The following is a 25,738-nucleotide window of genomic DNA, read 5'->3' as shown; positions in this document are numbered from 1 at the left end:
AGGCCCTCCTCAGCACTTTCATGTTCAAAGTGCTTCCTCGGTGCTAAATAATTAATTCTCTCCACGCTCCCGTGTGAGGGAATAAATAAATGTCACTTGTATGGGGTGACTAAGCCCGCCGGGAATCAAGGCTGACAGCTTCAGGCGCCAGCAGAGGGTCGGCCGGGGACATTGCCTTCAGAGGCCACCGCTCAGTTGGAGCTAACAGGGAGCCCAGCTGTCCGTGGCCTGGTGGGGACACGGCAGTGGTGCCCGCGTGGGCTGAGATAACCTGTCTCCCTGGCCTGCCCTTGGATGGATCAGGAGCACCCAACCAGAGGCAGGCCCCAGTTCTTGCTTTCTCATCCGAGCTGACCTCCATGTCCTGTCTTCCTGCCTGTGAAATGGGCATCATTACGGGGTTGGCATCCCAGGGTCAGTGGGTCAAATGCTGATACCCCCTTCGGCAGAGGTTGGGCCCAGGGAAATCTTCCTGCGCCCAAGGTCATTGTCATAATTACATGCTCATGGTACCCCCCACACTCCACTGGCAACCCTTGGGGCCTCCTCCCAGGCCTCAGTTTCCCCAGACTACTCACCAGGGTCCTACCCCACCCCTCATCTCCCACCAGTTTCCTCCCCTTCCCCTGGCAGGGGCCTCTGGGCCGTTTAGGGCACACCAAGCACTTTCTCCCTTTGGAAACTTCACCCTGGCTGTTCCCGCTGCCAGGAACATCCTTCCTCCCCAGTATCCTCAGGGTGGCCTCCTCATTTCACCCAGGTCTCTGCTCCAAGACACCTCCTCAGAGGGGCCTTCCCTGACTGCACTCGTCTAAAATAATCAAGCCAGTAAGAATGCCACTATCCTTTCCCCCCGCCAGCCTTAGTTCTGCCTGAGGCATCAGGTAGTCACTGCTGCTCACCCAGGAGACTGAGAGAGGATGGGGACAGTGACTTTCTTGGTCACCACCCAGGGCCTGGCATACAGTAGCTACTCAACAAATAATTATTTTGCTCACTGTTCTATCCCCAGTGCCTACAAATGTGTCTGGCGTACAGTAGGTGCTCAATAAATTCATTGCTCTATCCCCAGTGCCCAGAAAGCATACAGCCTGGTGCATAGTAGGTGTGCAATAAATAATGCTATTGCTTGCTCTTCTAGCCTCTGGACCTAGAAATGTGTGTGGCACACAGTAGGTGCTCAACAAATAATTGTTCACTGCTGTATTCCCAGTGCCCAGACCAGCTCCTGGCATGCAGTAGGTGCTCACTAAGCATTTATCCTGTCACTGCTGTCATCAGCCTAGTGCCTGACACAGGGCAGGCATCTAATGTATATTCCTTTAGCTCACAGCTGTATCAATTGTTCTCGAAAATGTGTCTGGCCCATAGTAGGTGCTCAACAAATATTTGTTTTGTTCATTCCTGTATCTCCAGTACCTAGCACTTAGTAAGCACTTAGTGTTTGTTGAATGAATGACTGTTGGGATGAAGGACTGTTCTGTTCCTGAAGCCCCAGAATATCCCGGAACAGAGGTGCACACAGTATGGGGAGAGGGGTGGGGCAGCGCAGAAGGCCGTGCCTGCCTGTGTGTTTGGATGCCTTTCTCGGAGCAGCAGCCTCCCAGCCTGCCTGACTGCCTGCCCGCCTGCCTGCCCGCCAGGCAGCACATGGCTCCAACACGCTCTGCCAGCCTCGAGCAGCCTCGCCCCAGCACCAGGCCTGGCCACGCTGGGAGGAGGGAGGGAGAGAGGAGGAGGAGGGGGCCTGCAGATGGCTGGCCATCTGCTGCGTAGGAGGCTGGACGGGCAGGCGTCCCCCCACCAGCCTACACTGTGCTGTCATCTTCCTGTCTGCTCAGCATGGCCAGACGGGGGGCTTCAGGGTGAAGCAAAGGATCCATACTCTTCCCCAGCTTCTGGGTCTCCCCTGCATACCTTGGAGTGTGTTGGGTCTGCATCTGGCCCCAGCACCCAGCATGGTGGGCAAGCGTTAGGAAGAGTGTGATCAGGGTGTCCAGGGTCAGGCCAGGTGGGGTCGAGCCCAGGGCTGGGGTTGGAATCCGCTGTCCTCCCAGAACTCCCACTGTGCTGCCCGCTGTCCCCCTTCCCAGCAGGCGAGGCCAGGCAGCTGCTCCGTTCCTCTTCCTTGAGGTCATCCAGGACCAGAGGGTGTTGCTCTCTGCCCCTAGGCCTCACCAATACACTGAGTGCATAGAGGAGAGGGTGGGGAGGGAGGGCATAGGGGACAGGCAGTGGGAGCAGAAGGATCTGGGCATGTCTTGTGTGTGCACATGCATATCTGGGCATGCAGAGAGGAAAAGAGAATGAGGAGATTTTCTGGTTCACATATTGCAGTTCCATGGTTTTCTGTTTGTGACTGAGTGCATAGTACATGTGAATATTTGGACACACACATGTTTTATGTGCCTATGCATGCTGCTCCAGTGGTGTTTCCACAGATTTTACATTTAGGTATAGCCCCTACACAAGGTGTGTGCATGAGTGGTCTTCATACACGTCTGTGTGTGCACACCTGTGGGTGTGTGTGTGCTGGGCCAGTAGATAATATGTGTGTGTGCAAGTGAATAAGCTTATGCTAGGAGGCCAGCATCTGGTCTAGATGTGTGTGTGCACATATATGCATACATATGTGTCACGTGGTCACATGTACAAAAGAATATGAGTGTGGAACCAGGCACAGTGTCTCACACCTGTAATTCCAGTGCTTTGGGAAGGCAAGGCAGGAGGATTGCTTGAGGCCAGGAGTTTGAGACCAACCTGGGCAACACAGTGAGACCCAGACTCTACAAAAATTAAATTAGCCAGGCATGGTGGTGTGCACCTGTAGTCCTGCCTACTCAGGAGGCTGAGGTGGGAGGATCGCTTGAGCCCAGGAGGTCGAGGCTGCAGTGAGCTGTGATTGTGCCACTGCACTCCAGCCTGGGCAAAAAAGTGAGACCTTGTCTCAAGAAAAAAGTATGTTTTGTGTATATGTCATGTGTATATATATGTGTACTTATGTGCATGTGTGCATACGTGTGTGTATATGGATGTGTGGGCAAGTGTAGGATGTGTGAATGAATATGCCATGTGTCATATGCCATGCACATATGTATATGTGTGTGGGGTGAATGTATATATGCATGTGTACATGAATGTGTGAAGGAATATGCATGCACAAGTGTGTGCCCGTGTGTGTATGCATGGCTGTGTGGGGTGTGGCTGTAATGGGTGTGAGGCGGAGTCTGTGTTAGTGCAGAGGTGTCTGTGTGTGCATGTACATATAGGTGCGTGTAGCTGGATATGCATGTGTGTTGTGTCTGTGGGGCAATGTGGATATGTGCATGCATGTGCATGTATATTCATGTCTTTAAGGATGTGTACCTCATGTGCATGTGCAGGTACATGTGTGTATTAGGATGAGTGTATGTGTGTAGGTATATGTGTGTATTAGGATGACTGTGTGTGCAGGTACATGCGTGTATTAGGATGAATGTGTGTGTGCAGGTACATGTGTGTATTAGGATGACTGTGTGTGCAGGTACATGCGTGTATTAGAATGAATGTGTGTGTGCAGGTACATGTGTGTATTAGGATGAATGTGTGTGTGCAGGTACATGTGTGTATTAGGATGAATGTGTGTGTGTGTGCAGATACATGTGTGTATTAGGATGAATGTGTGTGTGTGTGCAGATACATGTGTGTATTAGGATGAATGTGTGTGTGCAGGTACATGTGTGTATTAGGATGAATGTGTGTGTGTGTGTGTGTGTGTGCAGGTACATGTGTGTATTAGGATGAATGTGTGTGTGCAGGTACATGTGCGTATTAGGATGAGTGTATGTGTGTAGGTATATGTGTGTATTAGGATGTGTGTGTGTGTGTGTGTGTGTGTGTGCAGGTACATGTGTGTATTAGGATGAATGTGTGTGTGTGTGTGCAGGTACATGTGCGTATTAGGATGAGTGTATGTGTGTAGGTATATGTGTGTATTAGGATGTGTGTGTGTGTGTGTGCAGGTACATGTATTAGGATGACTGTGTGTGTGCAGGTACATGTGTGTATTAGGATGAATGTGTGTGTGCAGGTACATGTGTGTATTAGGATGAGTGTGTGTGTGCAGGTACGTGTGTGTATTAGGATGAATGTGTGTGTGCAGGTACGTGTGTGTATTAGGATGAATGTGTGTGTGCAGGTACGTGTGTGTATTAGGATGAATGTGTGTGTGCAGGTACATGTGTGTATTAGGATGAGTGTGTGTGTGCAGGTACGTGTGTGTATTAGGATGAATGTGTGTGTGCAGGTACGTGTGTGTATTAGGATGAATGTGTGTGTGCAGGTACGTGTGTGTATTAGGATGAATGTGTGTGTGCAGGTACATGTGTGTATTAGGATGAGTGTGTGTGTGCAGGTACGTGTGTGTATTAGGATGAATGTGTGTGTGCAGGTATATGTATTAGGGTGAATGTCTGTGTGTTCATGTGCAGGTCTGTGTGTGTGATTAGGGATGTGCATGTGTTTTGTGTGTGTGCTGTGTGCATGTATGCATGTGTGCGTGTGGTGAATGTGCATACATAGCCCAGGAAGAGCACAGATGTTAGAGCCAGATCACCTGGGTTCACATCCCAGATCTGCCACTCACTGGCATATGTGACTTGGGGCAAGCCATTTAACATCTCTGGACTGCGATGGGGGCGGCACAGCTTCTGTGGAGGCCCGGAGACCCTGAGCTCTTCCTGTGGGTCAGAGGTGGGTTGGGGGAGTCAAGGAAGGTTTCCTTAAGAAAGGGCCATTTGAACTGGGTCTCGAAGGATGTGTAGAGTCAGAGATGGCTTGGGAGAACTATCCAGGCAGAGGCAGAGCATTGGAAGTCACTGATTCTAACCCCAGTCCAGGCCCCCAAGTTCTTTCCCCCAGATGGCTCAGAAGGTCTCCCTCCTGGTCTCCCACACCATTTTTCTGAAATATGCTTTTACTTTTGGGGTGGACTGTTCGCCTCCCTCAAGGCCTTGCCCATGGACCAGCCCCATGGCGTCTGCGTCCCAGTTTTCTCTGCCCCCACGAGGCTGTTTGCAGGTGGTTCACAGCGTCTGGCTTCCTCCCTCCTGGCTCTTTGTACAGATGGGGAAGCTGATGCCTGGAGAGGCGCAGAGGCTTGCTTAAAGTCACACAGCACAACGGAACAGAACCAGCGCCCAAGGCCCAGGCTAAAGGCAGCATGACAACTGTCTCCAATTTGCAAAATTTAGCTCAGACTCAGAATTTAAACCCAACATGTTGTTCAGCAAACATGTTGTAGAAGCAATGTTCAAATTTCATTAATTGAACACATTAATTGAGCACCTACTGTGTGCCTGACACAGGGCACAATGGCGATTAAGACAGAAGCAGTTTCCCTAGGAAATGACAGTCCAGTCTGGATCTGTCTGTTGGATACGGTAGCCCCTAGCCCCACGCAGCAGGAGATGGAACCATGGCCCACAGCATGTCCAGGTCCTAAGCCCTGGGACCTGTGAATATGTGTCCTGATACCGCAAAGGGGGCTCTACAGATGTGATTAAATTAAGAATCTGAGATGGGAGAAGATGTTCCTGGATGATCTGGGTGGGCCCAAGGTCATCACAAGGATCGTTATAAGAGGGAGGCAGGAGAGTCAGAGTCAGAGAAGGAGATGTGACCATGGAAGCAGATGTCAGAATGATGTGAGGCCACAAGCCAAGGAATGCAGAAGATTTCTAGAAGCTGGAAAAGACAAGGAAACAGAGGCTCTCCTGGAACCTCCAGGAATAAATGCAGCCTCGCCAACACCTTGCTTTGAGGTGTGACCCACTGCAGACCTGTGACCTGAGAACTATAAGAGAATAAAATGTGTTAAGCCACTACTTTTAAAATCATTTGTTACACCAGCTACAGGAAACCAATCCATGTATCTATTTACATTTGGATTAAATAAAATTACAAATTCAGTTCCTTAGTGGTACCAGCCGCGTTTCAAGTGCCTGATAGCCATATTTCTATCATCACAGAAAGCTCCATCAGCCAACATGGGCCTAGACAGACTCTAAACAAACAAACCAATAAATAAGAGAATTTCAGATGATGATGAGACAAAAAAAAAAAAAAAAAAAAAGCTTTAGATACCATATCCTTAGCCCAACTTAAAGAAAACATTTGGCAATTCCATAAAAGTTCCTGAAATCTTAATCCACGGAGATATAACAGCTGCCTCCCTGGGGCAGGTGTTCTAGGTCTATGATACGGTTAGGCTTTGCCTCCCAACCCAAAATCTCATCTTGAATTGTAATCCCCATAATCCCCACGTGTCAGGAGAGAGACCAGGTGGAGGTCATTGAATCATGGGGGCGGTTTCCCCCATGCTGTTCTCGTGAGAGTGAGTGAGTTCTCATGAGATCTGATGGTTTCATAAGTGTTTGGTAGTTGCCACCGCGTTCATTCTCTTTCCTGCCGCCTTGTGAGGAAGGTGTCATGCTTCCCCTTTGCCTTCTGCCAGGACGCTAAGTTTCCTGAGTCCTCCCCAGCCATGCAGAACGGTGAGTCAATTAAACCTCTTTCCTTTATAAATTACCCAGTCTCAGGCATATCTTTCTAGCAGTGTGAGAACAAACTCATACCGCCTATTTGCTTGCAAAATCCACTATGGGATTCAGAGAGGTTAAGTCACTTGGCCAAAGTAACACAGCAACAGAAGCCAATGGGAAGGTAAGGCTGTCCCTGAAGATCTCTGACCAGATGGGGAAAGGTGAAAATTAGCTTTTCCAAGAAAAAAACAACAGATTTCCTGCAGTTCAGCTAACTCCAGACCCCTTCCCAGGGGGCACTTGTTCCTGTGGGAGACATGTCCCCCCAAACACAGGCCAAGAAGACTGTTAGTTTTCTGCCACTGCTGGGAAAAAACATCCTAAACTTTGTGGCTAAAAACAACAGGAATCGTGTTCCCTCACCATCTGGGTGGCGGCAGGGCCACGCGCTCTCTGAAGGCTGTCAGGGAGGATACTTCCCGGCCCCTTCCGGCTTCTGGTAGTTGCCAGCATTCTTGGCAGTCCTTAGCCATGGCTGCCACACTCTAATCTCTGCCTCTGTGGTCGCGTGGCTTTTCCCTGCATGTCTCTGTCCAAACTTCCTCCTCCTTATAAGGACCCACTCCAATCCAGTATGACTTCATCTTCATTTGATCACATCTGCAAGGACCCTATTTCCAGAGGTCACATTCGTAGGTACCGGGGAGTGACATAAATTGTGGGCTGAGGGCATTTTTCACTCTAGTACAGAGACTCTGGGCAGTTGTCTAGGACCTGATGGGTGTAAACCTGTGCTTCTCAGCATGCTGCATGGTTAGGAGCACAGACTCAAGCTAGAGAACTGGGTTCAAATCCCAGCTTCACCACTCACTGGCTGTGTGACCTCAGATGCGCTACTTAACTTCTTTGTGCCCCATGTGATACTGATAACCGTATCTACCATGAGGATTAAATGAGATAGTGCATATAATGCTCTCGGAGGTACCCAAGCCCTGTGCAAGCATTTCCTATCATCTGAATTTGGGGTTTCCGCCAAGTGGTTAGGAAGACCCGGAATGGATGTAGGCACAGCATTAAATAATATGAAACAGCAAGAAAACCACTCCTTTTTGTTTTTCCTGTTCTTCCACCAACTCCAGGGAGAAACTCTCCACGGGTGCTGAGATGTCTTTGACACCTCACTGAGTGAGGTTGGCAGGACTTCCTTCACAACAGCCGGAAACGGTTTCCATTTAAAACCTTCCTCAGGCAGCAGGACAGAAACCAGACTTGGGTGACACCTTTTGTTTCTCCGTGTTCACTTTCGCCATCACCTTCTCTTCCAGCAAGTGATATCAGCTTTCCGATTATGGGGTGATCGAAGCTTTCCTCTTTAAGTCCATTTATTTGCCTAGAGAAAGTGAGGAGTTGTTTTTAAAGTGAGCAAATAGCAGTTCAGCAAGGAGAAGGCAGAGGCTGTTCCCATGGGTGGTTCAAGGAGGTGGGGCGGGAGCCACGCAGTGACGCCTGAATGCCCGGGGCAGGCAGCCACCTGGGTGTTTGAGGTCTGGAGTGGAATGTTTCATCGTCTGCTTCAAAGGATCCCATTATCTGAACTACCTTCTGATCTGTGTAGACACCACCTGGGTACAATCCACATTCGGTGACCTGCTGGTGTAGCTGGGCTGCCCAAGGATGGGGCGGTCCCACAGGACTGAGCTAGAAGGATGGGGCTGAGCGGGGTTGAGCGGGGCTGAGAGATAGGGACTGGTGCCATTCAGCCTCCCCCAGTCTCAGCAAAGGGAGGTGCAGGGGCCTCGCTATGCAAGCATTTAGCAAACTCACCTTCAAAGGTTTATGTTGCCCCCTTCCTCTGAAGGTGACACGTTCCATCCACAAGTCAGTGAGAACTGGGCTGGCCTGAGCTGTTGGAAGGCACCGAAGGAGGTTTGCCCCGACAGCTGTGGGGCCACCCCTTTGTCCTGGGAAATTCACAGCCAGGACCTGATGATGTGAATGAGTCCACTTCCGCCCAGGGCTGAAGTGGGCACAGGGCTGTGTGTGGTTCAGGGAGCTCGGGCACAGCCTCTTCTTATTCTCTTTTGTACAGACTAGGATTACCTGGCATGTGAACCAGTGAGATTTGGAGACAAATCCTGTGATAAAATCAGGCCACCATAGCCTCCCACCATAGCCTCTGCATACAATCCTTCCATGTTCCCCTTTCCAGGTATCTGTTGCTGTATAAGGAGTTACCCCAAAACTTAGCAGCATAAAACAATAGCAATGATGTTATTGTTATGTCATGGTTCCGGGGTTGACTGGGCTCAGCCAGATGGTTCTGGTGTGGGGCCTCTCCTGTGGTTGCAGTCACACATGGACTGGGGCTGAGGTTATCTCAACCCACATGTCTGGCAGTTGATAGTGACTGTCAGGTGGAACCTCAGCTGGGGCCAGAGCCTCCACGTGTGGCTTGGGCTTCCTTACAACATGGTGCTCCAGAAAAAAAGTGTCCCAAGAGGGCCAGGAGGAAGCCATTACACCTCCTGTAACAGCCTCAGAAGTCACCCAGTTTCCCTTCCACTGCAGTCTCAGCCCTGGGCAAGGGGAGGGACATAACTCCCAGCTCCAATAATAGGAGTGCCCACCTCACATGTAAAAAGAGCCAGTGGGATGGGAGAATTTGTAGCCATCTTGGAAAACACAGCTACTTCCATCCTTCCTGCTTATCTGCTCTAATTGCAGCCCAGCTTCTGAATCTGCGAGCCATTATTAGGCTCAGATAGTGTGCCAGATGTCTTCACGACCATCATCACACAACTAGCTACAGCTCCCCTTGGGTGGGTCTGTCATTTTCCCACCTTACAAACAAGGGCTCTGAGCATCAGAATGCATAAGGTACCTGTACAAGGTCCCGCAGTTGTTCGGTAACTTTATTGGACATCAGTTGCCCCTTCTGGTCACGGCCCCTCTAGTTTACTTGGAGACAGCCCTTCTCTCATCTCAGACCATGTGGTTTGTGTTGAACTGGATCTCCCCATTGGTCCAGAGATGGGCATGTGACTAAGGCTCAGCCAATCAAAAATTTCCAAACCTCTGCCTCAGTGATTGGTTCAGGGGTCATTGGATGACCCAATTTTGTCCAGTAAGAGGTATCCCAGGACTGTTGCAGAAACAGTTGGGAAGTGAGAATCTGGACTGATTAAGTATATTTAACTGTGCCTGCTTGGATGGCATTTCCGTGGTGAAGGTAGGACATGACTGAGGAGGAAGCCAACATGGACACAAACAGCCATGTGTTCCGAGGCCATTGCTTGGGTCCCTGGACTCAGCCATACCTGAGGCCAGCACTACCTTGGAATTTACCATTACAAGAGCTAATAACTTTTCCTTTTAGCTGAGTGCAATTTGAGTTGGGGCTTCTGTGATAGCCAAAGTCTCATCCCAGCACTTTGCAAGGCTGAGGCAGGAGGATCGCCTGAGCCAAGGAGTTCGAGAGCAGCCTAGGCAACATGAAAAAAACCCATCTCTACAAAATACAGAAACAAAAAATTAAGTGGGTGTGTGGCCTGTGCCTGTAGTTTCAGCAACCTGGGAGGCTGAAGTGGGAGACTCACTTGAGCCTAGGGAGGTTGAGGCTGCAGTGAGCTATGATTGCACCACTGCATTCTAGGCTGGGTGACAGAACAAGACCATGTCTCAAAAAAAAAAAAAAAAAAAAAACCATGCAGAAAGGGAATTTGAGCCCAGCCTATCTGAGTCCACAAATTCTAAATTCTTTCCCCAGAACCATGCCACTTCCCTGAGTGCCATCTACCTTCAAGGCCCAGATCAATTATCCCTTTTCCAAGACAACCTCCGTGATATAAGCTCATAGCGTCTCTTCTCAGACTCCAATTGCTGGAGTCTGTGGCCTTTGGTGTAGGTGCTTTCCAGGGAAGGGGCTCCCTGATCAACATGGTGCCTTCTTCTACCAGGCATGGGTGCCTAAAATGTCACCATCAGAGCCTCGTTCCTCTGGGTTAAGCATTGCTCTTTTGGAGTGACTGTTCTAAAATCTTGATCCCCTGAGATTGGGAGTCAAATCACCATGGTCCAAGAAAAATGATAAGGGCGTTCTTGGAGAGACAGGCAGAAAAACGAGGAAAGAGATGTGTTTCATTCTCACTAGCAAGGAGGAAGTAGCATTTAAAGCTGCACCTTCAAAAGAAAAGAGACTTCTAGAGTTGAGGTTATAGAAAAGGTATCCCAGGTAGAAGGAGAAGATCAAGAGGAGAGAACTTGTGGGACACAGTGAGGAAGTAGCCAATTCACTGCTGTGGCTGGTATACCACATACGACTGAAGCCAGCTCAGAAGGTCCTGGGATTGTGAAACAACACACTGAGGAGTTTGATATTTATTTTCTGGGTAATAGGGAGCCATAGAAGGTGCTTGAGTCATGGCAGTGGGGTCAGGGGCGTCTCAATCAGAGCAGCAGTTTAGGAAGATGAATCTGTGCAGTGTGGAAGTGCAGTGTGTGAAGAGGCAATAGGCTGGGCCAGGGGAGCCAAGTAAGAAGTGAGGTCATCTGAACCAGAATTGCAACAGTGAGATAAGAAGTGATTAGGCACATTTTGGGGGACAACTGGCTTGATATAGAGACAGGCCAGGGAGGGGTGGAGCCTTGGAACAGCATCAGTGCTGGGCCCACGTGCTGGGTCCGTGCTCAGCCTCTCCCTCTTTTAAGAGCAGGACCTGTCACCAGCCCACGCAGTAGCTGTGGCTCCATGCTGGTGTGCGGATCAGGATGGGCTTTTTCATTGCTGTGTAGTTTTCCACTGTAAGGATGTACCACAATTCACTTATCCATTCACTGCTGATGGGCATACAAGTAGTTTCCAGTAACCTCCTTTTTAAATTTTGAAATGTCACCTTGCATGAAGCAATGCAACCTGGGACACCATTAATGGGATGGGCTAACTATATTTTTCTAGTATACATTAAATACGTGCATAATTATTGAAAATAAAAGAGATACTTGTCTGGGACCACCTCCTGTCACTTGCTCCTGCACAAGGCTGGCTTTGGCAAAGGCTGCGAGAATCCGTCACTGCCTCAGTTACTGGATTGTTAGGTGACGAGGTCATTCAGGCCCAATGGTGGCCCAGAGGCTAAGCTCCCCTTCCCACCCTCTCCTCATCCCTGGACAAGAGGCCCTCTGGAAGGCTGCTCCTGCCCGCTGCCTGCCCTCAGCTGGAAGGAGACATTGTCTCAATTCATCCTGCCTTCAAAGGGCTCCTGTCTGAACCAGGCTCCCGGGCAAACCCCAGCCCAATTCTCGCCTAGAAAAACACACTCAGCCCTTGTTTAGACTGAGGCCGGCCTGCAGGAGGTCAGCCCAGCTGCGAGGGCAGAAGCCTCAGCTCAGCCACAAAACGTGGCGTAGGGGCCCCCTCCACTGCCTGCCCCCTGGCCCCGGGCCCACCGCCCGAGATGGAGGCTGCTCAGGAAGGAGGAGACCTCACACAGGGACCCCATGTGCATCCCGGTGGTTGGCCAGGAAAGGCCAGTCCCTCATTCTGGGCTGGGGCTCTCACTCTTGCCAGTCCCTCAGAAACTACACACAATGGATTTTCCTTTCTTCCTTCCCAACTAGACCTTTCTGATGGCCATAAGTGCCCTCAAGACTCCTGATCATAAAAAGAAAACTTTCCCTAACCTGATGTTATAGACCCTGTTGCATTCCCCACAATTCATGTGCTGAAGTCCTAACTTCACCCTCAGTGCCTCAGAATGCAACCTTATTTGGGAAGTAGGGTCCCTGCAGATGGAATTAGTTCAGATGAGGTCATACTGGAATAAGGGGATCCCTCATCCAATATGACTGTGCCCTTCTAAAGCGGGGAACTTTGGACACAGACACACACAGGAAGAATGCCATGGGAAAATGAAAGCAGAAATCAGGGTGACGTATCCACCAGCCAAGGGATGCCAAAGATTGCCAGCAAAGCACCAGAAGCTAGGGGAGAGGCCAGGAACAGATTCTCATGGAATGAACCAACCCTGCTGGCCCTTTGATCTCAGACTTCTGGCCTGCAGAACTGTGAGAGAATACATTTCTGTTGTGTAAGCCGCCCCATTTGTGGTACTTTGTTAACGGCAGCCAGGGGAGACTAATGTACCCAATATCTCAGTCACAAGGACATTTATTGAAAAGGCAGCCCAGGCCCATATCATCCATTTCCTTCCTTCCTGTAACTCCTCATATCCGTTAGGGATGCCTGTTGCCTGCAAGTTGCAGAAAGCTTAACTATCGGTGGCCTGAACAAAATGGGAGTTTTGTTTTCCTCTTCTAAAAAGAAACCTGGCTAAAAATCATATGATCACATCAATAGATGCAGAAAAAGCATTTGGCAAACTCCAACACCTATCCCCGACAAAAACTCCCAGCAAACTAGGAGTGAAGAGGAACTTCAACTGATAAAGAACATTTACGATAATCCAATAGCTAACATCTCAATGGTGAGAGACTAGGTTCTTTCCTCCTAAGGTCAGGAACAAGGCAAGGACATTCACTCTCACCACTCCTTTTCAAGGTCATACTGGAAATCATAGCTAATGCAATAAGACAAGTAAGAAAAGGTATACAGATTGAGAAGGAAGAAATAAAACTTTCTTCACAGATAACACAACTGTTTAGAAAATCCCAAAGATTCAAAACAATGACAAAAAAACACTAGAATGAATAAGTGATTATAGCAAGGTTGCAGGATACAAGGTAAATACACAAAAGTCAATTGCTTTCCTACATATCAGCAATGAGCAAGTAGAATTGGATATTTAAAGAAGCCTGGCAAAAGCTGTTTTGGAAACCAGGCCATGTCAGGGCCTCAGCAGTTCTTATACCTTTCTCTGTAATGCCAACATGGCTGCCAAAGCTCCGGAAAATTCCAGACAGGAAAGTGCAGGGAGGGAGGAGAGTAGGTGCTGTTGGTGCTCACTAAGCCTCCTCAGGAGAGACTGCTGGAGAGTTTAACACCTTCAACTGATGACACGTGGAGGTTGGGTAGATAAATACCCCAACTATCTCACTCTTCAGGCACATAACTCTCAGCTTGTCTACACTGTCTCTTGGTGTTCCTCAGAAGAATTGCTTCTGTAAAGTGGCATTGGTGATAGTCCTTTCTTCATAGGGTTGGTGTGAGAGCTACTGCATATAAACCACTTTGCAGAGAGCCAGGCATACAGTAAGTGCTAAATAAGTGCCTGTGACTGTGAGCACTCACTCAGTATGTTTGGGGAGCAGAAAAGAGGCCAGTGTAGCTGGAGCTAGACCAAGGCCTAAGGGCAGATGAGACCATGGGCATCTTGGGGGCATCTGTGGTGACCCTTGATCTAAGAAGGTCCACAGACTCATTTTACAGGAAGGCCACAGCTAGACTGAATCCCTAGGCAGAGTAGGCTAAGAGTGGGAAAACACTAGACTTGCCAAGGTTCTGTTTTCCACTGAATGGGACACAAAGCAGAAATTTAGTTGAATTATAGAAAACTCTAGAAGGTTCTGGAAAAAAACAAAAACCTGTAGCTGATGTATTTGGGGTTGGGGCAGGGCTCTTCCAGAGCTACCTTTTGGGCCATTAAGCCACAAGGGCCAAGTTTTTTGAGATGTTACAAACCAGAGATTTGGGCCTCTGGTCCTCAGGTCAAAATCTCCCCACGGCAGCCTGGCTCTCTGTAAACCCTGCCTCCAGCATGAAAATGGGAAGACGCAATGTCTTAGAGGTTAAGCCCTGGATGGCCACTAGTGGCCCTTGTTCTGGGCCCTTATCCTTGTTGTGAGATCTGGAATCTCTCACAGCCCCCGCTTGGTGTCTTTGTGGGTGGCAGCCTGTTGTCATGGAGGAAGCTGGGATGCAGTTGTGGATGAGTGAATTTATGATGGGGAAATTTAACACAGGGCTGATTCATGGCTTTTCATCCCAGGCCTGGGGGAAGCTCAGACCCCTGTGCTCTGGCTGCCTTCATTTATTTCAGACTTGTGTGTGAAGAGGCCGGGGGTGGGAGAAGGGTGAAGAAAAGGTTGAACACCGGGCATGGGGTGAGAGCGCCTTCACCCACCAGGCTCCTCAGGAACCCAGTCCCGGGAAATGGCCTTGCAGAGGGAACAGTCGCAGCTGGGTTCCATTCTCCAGTTTCTAAAAGCAGGCAGGAAAAAAAAATCATTCTGCATATTTGTAGTCATCTCCCTGCCTGGCTTTTTTTTTTTTTTTTTTCTTTCCTGCAAGCACAGAGGACGTGGTCCTGTGTCCTGCCACAGTGCATGGGGGCTCGTTAATTAAAGAGCTGAGCAGATGTCACCGTTCATTAAGGGCGGCCGCGTGGCTCCTTCTGCAGACACTGCCGCCCTTTGCGCTCACTACTTAATGACACCGCGTCTCCCTGGCTGCCCCAGCCCTGGAGAAGAGCAGGCAAGGCTGTGTTTCCCCTTAATTTGGCGGGGTGGGGTGCCCCCGCCCCACTGTGTCCTTGTCGGCTGGGGCGCTGCAGCCAGACACAAGGTGATGGAGACTTTTAATTTTCATCACGCCCATCCATCGGAGCTCTGTTTTAAATCACTTTAATGGCAGATTAAAAATATATAAGCTGATATTAGAGGACATTCTTAGTGCCTTTATAAATATCTTAAATCAAAAGTTTGGCTTAATTGCACTTGAGTGGATACAGGAGGCTGGGGAGGTGGGGGCTGGGTCAGGTGAGCCCCCAGTGGCAGGAGGGCGGGGAGGGGCTGGATGGAGGTGGTGCCGGCACCGGGGAGGAGGAGGAGGTTGCTGCGTGGACTCAGAGTTAGAACATCCATCTGTCCATCCATCTACCCTGCTGGTCCTGATCTGGAGAGCACATCAGGTACACCTGCACACCCGGGGCAGACCCAGTGCCTCTCTCCTCTGAGTTACCACCAGGTGGGGAAGATGTCAGTGAGCAAGGAATTCCACAGAGCAACAATTATTCACGGCACACTTTGTGTCGGGCCCACACAACCCTGTGCATGGGGATCATGATTATCCTCATTTTATGAATGAGGATGGGAGAATTCCATGATTTGGTCAAGGTCACTCTGCTTTTCAGTGAGAGCCAGGATCTGGACCCAGGCAGTCTGACTTCAATCCTTGTGTTAACCACTGCCCCCTCCTGTCTCTCTCTCCCAATGGGACAAGTATCAGGAAAGGAAAGTTTCCAGGGAGGTATGGGGGCAGCTGACTGGGAGCCTGGCTTCAGGGGGCATAGAGGAGGTTTCTGAGGCAGGGAGGTTGAAGCTGGAACCTGCTGGGTGAGTAGGGGTGGCAAAATGAAGAGGAAAGTGGGCAAGGACCGGAATGGTAAGTGCAAAGGCCCTGGGGTAGGCACTCACTCAGTATGTTTGGGGAGCAGAAGAGAGGCCAGTGTCATTGGAACCAGACCAAGACCTAAAGGCAGATGAGACCATAGGCATCTCAGGGACATGGGTGGGGACTCTTGGCCCAAGGAGGTCCACAAACTCACTGCCTAGGAGTGCCATGAGTAGCGTCAATCCCTGGGCAGAGTGGAAGAAGAGAGCAAAAGCTCAAGACTAAGCAAGGCTCTGTTTCTGCTGAATGGGACTAAAAGCAGAAATTCAGCTGAGTTCTAGCACACTCAAGAGCCTCGTGTCTCATTCATCTGAGCCTACTGAGGTGCAGTGGGAGGACAACAGTGACAAGGAGGCTGATAGCATGCACTGACTGAGATGGTCTGCCTGTCTGAGAAATGAAGGCGGGCAGATGCTGACCTGGGAGGCTTGGCAGAAGAGAAGGGAAGTTGAGCCCCTGCGAGGTTGAAATGGCAGAGATGAGGGATCAGGAGCTGAGGCCATGCTATGAAATGTCTCAAAAGAATGTCCTAGAATGCCAGAGGTGGAATGGCCTTTTGCCCATCAAGACAGGGTGGGGCAGGAGCTGAGCTGATTTCGGTCCACATTGACGCCTCTTTTTCTCACACTCCTGGATCTGCACCATCAGCGAATCTTATTGCCCATACCTTAAAAATCCATCCTCGTTCTTTCCAAAATGGCAGACTCCAGTCGCGCACAAGTGTTAGATCTGTACCGGGCGATGCTGAGAGAGAGCAAGCGTTTCAGCTCCTACAATTACAGAACATATGCTGTCAGGAGGATAAGAGATGCCTTCAGAGAAAATAAAAATGTGAAGGATCCTGTAGAAATTCAAACCCTAGTGAATAAAGCCAAGAGAGACCTTGAAGTAATTCGTCGACAGGTCCACATTGGCCAACTGTATTCAACTGACAAGCTGATCATTGAGAATCGCGACATGCCCAGGACCTAGCAAGCCGGGGACCAGCCACCAGCGGCGGCCAGGGACCACCTTCAGCATCCACTCTCTGTTTGAGATGGGGGCTCCCAAAACCAGCTTACAATAGCCTTTTGCGCTGCCTGCCCTGTGGGAGCTGATAAACCAAGTCACATTTGCGTTCTGTTGCAGCCTTAGTGAAAAAGGATGGCTGTGTCTCCTTGGTTCACGTGTTAGAATGGAGAGCTGGAGTTTGTTCAGAATAGTGCTGTGTGTTACCACGTCTCCCCTCCACCCCACTCCTATCTTGTAGCTCATGGCCATTGTGTATAGCATTTCTACATGTTGTTTCTTGGTCCTTGACAATAAAAAGAATTATCTCCCTGAGCCTTTCACACCAAAAAAAAAAAAAAAAAAAAAAAAAAAAAAAAATCCATCCTCAAGGAGTAGGAGAGATGTTTGCACACCCACGTTCACAGCAGCACTGTTCACAACGGCCAAAAGGTGGAAGCAACCAGAGTGTCTGTCAATGGATGATGGTTAAGCAAAATACGGTCTATCCATACAATGGAGTATTACTCAGCCTTGAAAAGGAAGGACATTCTGACATAGGCTACATTGTGGATGGATCTTGAAGACATTATAGTAAGTAGAATAAGCCTGTCATAAAAGGACAAATACTGTCAGTTTGCACTGATATGAGCTCCCTGGAGTAGCCAGATTCATAGAGACAGAAGGTAGAATGGTGGGTGCCAGGGCTGTGTTTCATGAAGACAGGTTTTTTTTCTTTTTTTTAGATGGAGTCTCACTCTGTTGTCCAGGCTGGAGTGCAGTGGCACGATCTTGGCTCACTGCAAGCTCCGGCTTCCGAGTTCACGCTGTTCTCCTGCCTCAGCCGCCCGAGTAACTGGGACTATAGGCGCCCGCCACCACACCCGGCTAAGTTTTTGTATTTTTAGTAGAGATGGAGTTTCACCGTGTTAGCCAGGATGGCCTTGATCTCCTGACCCTCCTGACCTCATAATCCGCCCGCCTCGGCCTCCCAAAGTGCTGGGATTACAGGTGTGAGCCACCGCACCCAGCCATGGAGACAGTTTTAATTGGGGGAGATGAAAAAGTTCTGTAGACAGGTGGTGATGATGGCTGCAGAACAGTGGGAAGGCCCTTCATGCCACTGAACTGTATGCTTGAAAAGAGTTATGATGATATATTTTATGTTCTGTGTATTTTACTACAATTTTAAAAAATCTGTCATGGCTCTGACCACTTCTCACCAGTCCACTGCCTCCCCTGGTTCCAGCTAGCATCATCTCTGGCTTGGATGGGTGCAGTGGTCTCCTCGATGGCCTCTCAGCCATCATTCCCACAGCTGATTCTCCAGTTGGCAGCCAAAGGGATCCTGCTAGACCTAAGTCAAGACGTGCCACTCCTCTGCTCAAACACCTGTAACAATTTCCCTTGTCCCTGGAGGAAAAGCCAGGGCTTACCACAACCCACGATGCCCTGCGGGGCCTACTCCCTCACCCTGTGCTGTGTCCCAGAGCTCAGTGCCTCCTCCTCTCCCTCATCTGCTCTGGCCTCCTTACACATACCAAGCACACACCTTCCCCAGGGCCTTTGCGCACCAGCTGCTCCCTCTTTCTGGAAGGCCCTTCCTTCCAGAAAGAATGGAATATTGCTCAGCCTTCAAAAGGAAGGACATTCTGACACAGGCTACAATGTGGATGAAGCTTGAGGACATACTGAGTAGAATAAGTCAGTTATAAAAGGACAAATATGTCAGATTCCACTGATGTGAAGCCCCTGGAATAGCCAGATTCATAAAGAATTTCTGTCTCTGTGAATCTGGCTGCTCCAGGGACCTCATATCAGTCCCTGCCTTCCTTCCGTCATTCCAGCCTGCCTCACTTCCTCATCGCCTTCAGGTCTTTCCTCCATTGTTTTCTGCTTTTTCAGGAGCCCTTCCCTGACCTTCCTATTTAAGGTCACACCTGAATCCCCCTGGTTTCTCCCACCCTCCTTGCTTTATTTTCCTCCATAGCTGGTAAATAAAATTTATCCGAGGCCCTTGTTTTGGACTGAGCTCCTTTGCTAGGCCCCAGCGGACCAAGAACGGAGCCATTCCTGCAGGTGCTGCGTAATTAAACAGCTTGGAAATGGGGGCAGTTTGGGCTGGGCGCAGTGGCTTACGTGTCTGTAATCTCAGCACTTTGGGAGGCCAAGGCAGGAGGATTGCTTGAGGTTAGGAGTTTGAGACCAGCCTGGGCAACATAATGAGACCTTATCTCTACAAGACAAAGCAAAAAATAAATAAATAAAAATTACCCAGGCACGGCATTGCACACCTGTAGTCCCAGATACTCGGGAGGCTGAGACGGGAGGATCACTTGAGCCTAGGAGGTTGAGGCTGCAGTGAGCTATGATTGTGCCACTGCAGCCCAGCCTGGGTGACAGAGACCCTGTCACTAAAAACAAAAAAGAAAGGAAAAAGAAAACAGAAATAGAAGAAATGGGGGCAACTTTTCTAATAGACTGGAGATTCACAGCAACCCATCGAGGAGGGCCCAGTCAACCTGAGCCAGCATAAAGAAGTCCCCTCTGCTTTAACCCTTACAAAGAAAGCCAGTTGAAATAACCTGATGTTGACCAACCTGCTGTTTTGGTATCATGCTGATGCTCGCCCTCTAGTCGTGGGTACATTTGGTGTTCAATGACGTTGGTGAAGGGGCTTTACAATCTCAGCTCTGTATACACCCCATCATGGCTTCCAGGGCCACGCTTCCCCTCCTTGGACACAACACCTCGTCCATACCCCAGGGCCGTTGCACTGGCTTTCTCTCTGTTTTGAGATGTAGACACAGTTTGTTCCAACTCTGCCTTCAAGGCTCGACGTTTGAGCGTGCCTCCTCGGAGAAGCCGTCTCTGATCTTCTCCAGAGGTCCCTGCCTACCCCGTTCCCTAGTTTATTCTCTTTCTAGTCCTTTCCGTTTCTGAACGTATTCCTTTGTAGTTGTGTCCGTCTCCTCTCACAAACCTGTGCAAACCTATGCAGTCTGTGAACACGGACTTTGTCAGTCCTGTCCTCTGCCGTGGCTGTGTTCCCATCAGGCAGAGTGAGAGCTCAAAGGATCTTTGTGGACTGTGTGACCTAAGGCAAGTCATCTAACCTCAGAGGTCACCTCTTTTTCTCGTCTGTAATTTGGGGTCTTCATTCAGCTCGGCAGACTCATGGGATCTATTGAAATGCTGGTGGCTCTGTAAGCCTTCAGATCATGTTGAAATTACATTAAAATGGGAGGCTCCTGGCCGGGCGCGGTGGCTCACACCTGTAATCACAACACTTTGGGAGGCCAAGGCGGGCGGATCACGAGATCAGGAGATCGAGACCATCCTGTTCAACATGGTGAAACCCCGTCTCTATAAAAGTACAAAAATTAGCTGGGCTTGGTGGTGCGTGCCTGTTATCCCAGCTACTCAGTAGACTGAGGCAGGAGAATTGCTTGAACCAGGGAGTCGGGGATTGCAGTGAGCCGAGATCACGCCACTGCACTCTAGCCTGGCGACAGAGTGAGACTCTGTCCCCCCCCCCAAAAAAAGTGAGGCTCCTTATTAAATTGTGGAGAGGTCTTCCACCCTCCCCACAAATCCCCTACTCTCCACATCCCTAAATTCAACCCTGTAGGAGGAATTCTCCCTGCCTCGCAGGCTTCAATCCCAGAGGGCTTCCTGAAGGGGGGGCCATTCTCCAGCCAGCTTTATCAGCCCTTGGGGCTCCAGGGTTGGTTCCCACATTTCAAAGCCTCCTCCTACTCCCCTGTTCCCTTCTCAAAGCCCTGAAACTTCCCCTCTGCAAGCCCTTGCCATCGTCACTGCTCCCAGCCCCGCCTCCCAGGCCGGGCTAAACATTTTCTTCAAGAATGCAAGCGGTCAAGGTCACGGCCTTCTCCTCTAGCGTCCCCGCCCCCTAGCCTGGGGAATTAGACTCTGAGCCACACCATCTGTCTGAAAACAATTAGCAATAAACGCCAGCGCATTGGGGCTCAGGGTCATGGGGGCTGGCAGGGGATGGAGCGTGGTGGGCGGGGGATGGAGGAGGATGGAGTAGGATGGAGCTGTGAGGGTTCTGAATGCAGAAGAAGGTTCCCGGCTGAATCAGCCTTCCTGTCTGTGGGCCAAGAAAAATCCTCCCGGCCACCCCGGGGAAAGAGCTTCCCAGCATCCTATTGCAGGATGGAGAGGAGCCTCTACGCAGAATGCAACCTCACAAAGCCCCGGCCTCAGCTGGGGAGGCGGCCGGGGACCATCTGGCGGAGCGTGGAGACGTGTCCCAGCCAGACGGAGGAGCAGCCTTATTTGCGATGTATTGTGTGTTCCATTTCTCAAAAACACTCCACGCATATGCTTCAAGTGTATGGCTTGCAGCCAGCTGGGCCTGGGGTCGGTGGGGAGACTTCCGAAGCCAAGGGGAAGGGTGACAGGCCTGTCTTCGGAGTGCGGACCTCTCAAATGCTCCCCACAACCCAGCCCCAGCTGGCCTGGCACGACCCTGTTCTCCTCCTCCCCTGCTTGGCCTGTGCCTAGCTCTGAAGGCTTTCCAGTCTTGTTCAAATGTCACCTCCCCTTAGAAGGCAAGGCAAGTCTGATTAGCCAAACTTAGTTTATCTACATAAGGTTTGGCTCACCAAGCTGTTTTTTTTTTTCTTTTTGTTAATTTGAATAAGTTGCTAGTGAAAAAAAAAAAAAAAAAGAGGAGATTTTACATAAAAATCTGGATGTTCAGCTTCTTTTGAAAAATCGAAAGATCTGGCGAGTCTAGGCAGCAGGCCAACACGGTGCCGGTCAGCCAGGCTGGAGGAGGTGGGTGGGCGTCCCTGTAGCCAGACATGACTCTCCTGTCCCCGTCTCCTGCCCATCCACTCACTGAGGCCACCATGTTGGGACCTGTTGCTGTGCCTGGGCTTTTACCAGGTTTAGATTCCCACAGGGAGACAGACGCTAAGCCCCTGAACAAGTGCATCCATGACACAATGTCCCATGGTGCTGAGTGTCACACAGGAAATATAGAGCAGCGAAAGGGTGGAAGGGAAGAAGGGTGGGAGAGGGTGCTGCTGTTTTACATGAGGCCAGGGATGATGACGGGCCCCACGTGAATGAAAGGCTTTCCGGCAGGAGGGAACAGCAGGTGCACAAACCCCGAGGCTGGCACAGTTTGGGTGTCCAAAGAGCAGCACAGAAAAGCCGGAGGTCCAGTGTGGCTGGAGGTGGGTGAGTGAGCGGTAGCCAGGCTTCCTTCAGAGCAAGTGACTAGACATGCCAGGGTTTGGGGTTCCCCAAGGTAGTCTGGACCAGTGAGCCTCAGGGGATTTTCCACGGTGCAGGCCAACTTGGAGGATTCCAGGTGGTTTGTCCTAGATTCTCAGCCACCCCGGAACCAGACTTTGAGGGTCCCAGTGGGGGGCTTCCCCAGAGGCAGTGGCCCCTGGTGGGCAAGGGGTGTCCCGTCTTGGAGCCTGAGTTCCCCATATATAAAATGGGGTAATTAAAACCCACCTCAGAGGGTTCTTGTGCTGTTAAATTAATATCTATGTGCATGTCTATGTACAACTATCTATGCACAAGGTTCAGACAAACGCCAGGTGCATAGAAAGTGCAAAGTAACTCGTCGCTATTTTTTTTTTTTTTTTTGGAGACGAATTCTCACTGTGTCACCCAGGCTGGAGTGCAGAGGCACGATCTAGGCTCACTGCAACCTCCGCCTCCTGGGTTCAAGCGATTCTCTTGCCTCAGCCTCCGAGGTAGCTGGGATTACAGGTGTGTATCACCACGCCCAACTAATTTCTGTATTTTTAGTAGAGACGGGGTTTCACCATGTTGGCCAGGCTGGTCTCCAACTCCTGATCTCAGGTGATCTGCCCGCCTTGGCCTCCCAAAGTACTGGAATTCCAGGCGTGAGCCACTGTGCCCAGCTGCTGTTAGCTATTTTAATTTAAGGATCAAAGTAAGATTGATGTTTAAGGGATCAGTTCCCAGACTTTTTGGCCCCTAGACCCTACGACACCCTTAAAAATTATTGAGGACCGGGAGGCTGAGGCAGGAGAATGGCATAAACCCGGGAGGCAGAGCTTGCAGTGAGCTGAGATCCGGCCACTGCACTCCAGCCCGGGTGACAGAGCGAGACTCCGTCTCAAAAAAAAAAAAAAAAAAAAAAAAAAAAAAAAAGAAAAAAAATTATTGAGGACTCCAAAGGGCTTTTGTTTATGTGGGTTCTATTTATCAGTATTTACTGCATTAGAGATTAACACTGATAAAATTTCAAAACATGCATTTATTTTAAAAGAACAATTATATACTCCTTAATATGTTAATATAAGTAATATATTTTAAGAAAGATAACATTTTTTCCCAAACATAAAGAAATCGTGAGAAGAGTGGCATTGTATGTTTCACATTTTTACAAACCTCTTTCATGTCCAGTCTCTTAGAAGAGAGCTGGATTCCCAAATCTGCTTCTGCATCCGGTCTGGTGTGACTTGGCATTTTGGTTGAAGGACATGAAGAAAACTCACAGAGACGTAGGGAAGGAAAAGGGGGACTCTGTGGATCCCTCCAGGAGTCTTGGACCTCACTTTGAGAATCCCTGGTCTAGGGAGTCATCCAGGACATGGTGTGAGAGGGGGCACCTGCTCTGTCCCCACTGCTCCAGGGTGGGAACAGGGCTCCAGGAGGTGAAGGCCTGGACTCCAACTCTTGAATAAGCACCTGCCTGCAGCAACCCAGCAGGGAGGGAGACAGGCGTGTAGCAAGGAGTAAGCAGGGAGTTACAGCTCAGAACAATGTGGCCCATGATTTGGGGAGCACAGAGAGACGCCCCACCCAGCTGGGAGTTGGTGGGGGATCTGCAGTCCCCTGCAGGTGTCCTTAGGTCCCCAGGATAATCAGGATTCCAACCCTGGCCACTGCCCAGCCTGGGTGGCTCGGCGCTGGCCACGGGTGGTCATTGAAACTTCCCTTCGACTGCTTCAGTGGCCTCATTCCCATTTTATAGAGGAGGAAACAAGCTCCCACCTCCAAGATGGAGTCACTGGTGTGGGTGGCAGAGTCGGGGAGGGCATCCTGGCTCTGGGGCCCCGCAGGCGCCTCTGGGTCTCTGGGTGAGGACAGGGCAACAGACAGGAAAAACGGGTCCCTTCTCTCCCCTGCGCTGCAGGCTCCTGTCTGCAAAGACAGCTGCTGCAAGGTGGGGGCAGGGGTTTGCCCCTTGCTGGCTGCCCCCAGAGCCTCGGTTTCTTTATCCATAAAATGGGGATAATGACATTCATGAACTACACGGGTCCCCTCCTAGGTAGTTCTGAGGGTGAACCGAGAGCACAGCCCATGTGGGCCTGGCACACTCTGGGCACACAACCAGCACCCGCCCCTGCCCGTGGCCACCTCTGCTTGCAGAATGTCCCCAGCACTCACTCTGCTTTGCCCGACGTCTCCCCTGTGTGCCGTTCCTTATAAAAGCTCTCCCTTGCTGGCCACTTACAATCTCTCCCTCCTTTAAGCCTCTCAGCAGCTCTGCCAGGAGGGTAGCATCCTTATCCCCATTCTCCAGAAGACAAAACTGAGGTTGGGGTGTCAGTGTTGGCACAAGGCTACACAGACGAGCAGACACATACGCTTTTCCCCACTCCACCCTTCGCAGAAACACCAGTGGGTTGCAAGGGTGTAAGGCTGGTGGACAGGCCTTTTCGCAGCAGGAATAGAAGAGAAACTCCACAACCCCGTATGGGTGGGTCCACAGCTGCCTCCGTGAGCCCCAGACTAGGGTGTTCCTGGGACACAGGACTCATGGTGCTAAGACTGGGATAGTCCCAGGCAAACCTGGATGGAGTTGGTCACTCTGCCCTCATGGCACCCCTAGTCTCTCCCCCACGTCTGGGATGGGAGAGGAAAAGGGATGGTTTGACTAAAGCTCCCAAGTCTCCCATCCTAGGAGCTGGTTTTAGCCTTTTCTCCCCAAAACCCAACAGGGTCAGAATGGATCCCTCTGTGGGGTGGGCCAGGCAGCTGCAGGGGCGGGTGGGGGAGGCACGGGCTGGCTCGAGCCTGCCAGGATGACCTCATGTGCCCACCCCAGGGCTCTAAGGATGTGACTTCCCCAGCAGACGTGGGAGGCAGCTCAGGCCACAGGCAAACGTGGGGCTAAGAGGAAGGGGACATTTCACATCTTGTCTAGACAGGCATGACCCTGGTGACCTTGGATGGGTGGGACACTCTGCCTCCCAGCTGGAGATCAATCTGGAGGTAGCCAAATGGGGGTCCAACCCTGAGCCCAGGACCCTCTGCTGATAGCAGAAGAATGACAGAGGTCACTAGTTCACATCTGGACTTCCCTAGGATCTAGTTTAATCTCTGGTCCTCACCAGAGAGCTCTCTGATAGGGAACTGAGGCAGTGTATCTGAAACCAGATCTGCAACTTCCTGGCTGTGTGCCCTTGAGCAAGTTGCCTAACCTCTCTGAACCTCTTTCAATTTGCCTCTCTGAACCTCCATTTTGATGTATAAAATAACCCATCTGTTAGACAGGGGCCTGGAAGGTCAAGAGAGAACAAACTAAGTAACAAGAATATAAACTAAACAGGCCTGGTGCATGGGCAGGGGGACCCTGGAGGAGCAAAGCATAACCTGTGCATGCAGCATGAGGACAAGTGTGGAAATGTGAGTGTAAAGGCTAAGGAAGCTATTAAGTTTTAAGCAGGTCCCTTTGGATACCCACTGGTCTGCACATGGCTATCACCTCAAAATAAGGATGCTTTTTCGCAGTGCATTCTGGCCTCCACGTTTAGGCCGCCTTTGTCCCCAGGTCCCAGCTTTGGTGTCAATTCACACATTGCACCAGCCATCTCTGACTTGGGGAACCTGGGAAACTTGGAAGTGCCTCTAGGGGAGG

The 25,738-nt window shown here is 50.4% G+C and overlaps 2 protein-coding genes and 1 long non-coding RNA gene across 4 annotated transcripts in view; 2 read left to right on the top strand and 1 right to left on the bottom strand.

The window, feature by feature from the left end:
- Positions 1-25,738, bottom strand: part of TMEM132B (transmembrane protein 132B) — a 1,306,862-nt gene that overhangs the window by 996,404 nt on the left and 284,720 nt on the right. The window lies entirely within an intron of this gene.
- LOC126930727 (uncharacterized) overlaps positions 5,607-25,738 on the top strand; it is a 50,526-nt gene continuing 30,394 nt past the window's right edge. For both annotated transcript variants that reach the window (XR_007717664.1, XR_007717663.1), the window contains exon 1: positions 5,607-6,533. This is a non-coding gene — a long non-coding RNA (uncharacterized LOC126930727). The remainder of the gene's footprint in view (positions 6,534-25,738) is intronic.
- LOC126930713 (LYR motif-containing protein 4-like) lies at positions 16,553-17,190 on the top strand. The gene has a single exon (XM_050748210.1). The coding sequence runs from the start codon at positions 16,564-16,566 to the stop codon at positions 16,837-16,839; it is 276 nt and encodes a 91-aa protein (XP_050604167.1). The 5' UTR covers positions 16,553-16,563; the 3' UTR covers positions 16,840-17,190.

Source organism: Macaca thibetana, chromosome 11 (assembly GCF_024542745.1).
Source record: "Macaca thibetana thibetana isolate TM-01 chromosome 11, ASM2454274v1, whole genome shotgun sequence".
Classification (NCBI taxonomy): Eukaryota; Metazoa; Chordata; class Mammalia; order Primates; family Cercopithecidae; genus Macaca; species Macaca thibetana.
This window is presented reverse-complemented; position numbering and strand designations above follow the sequence as displayed.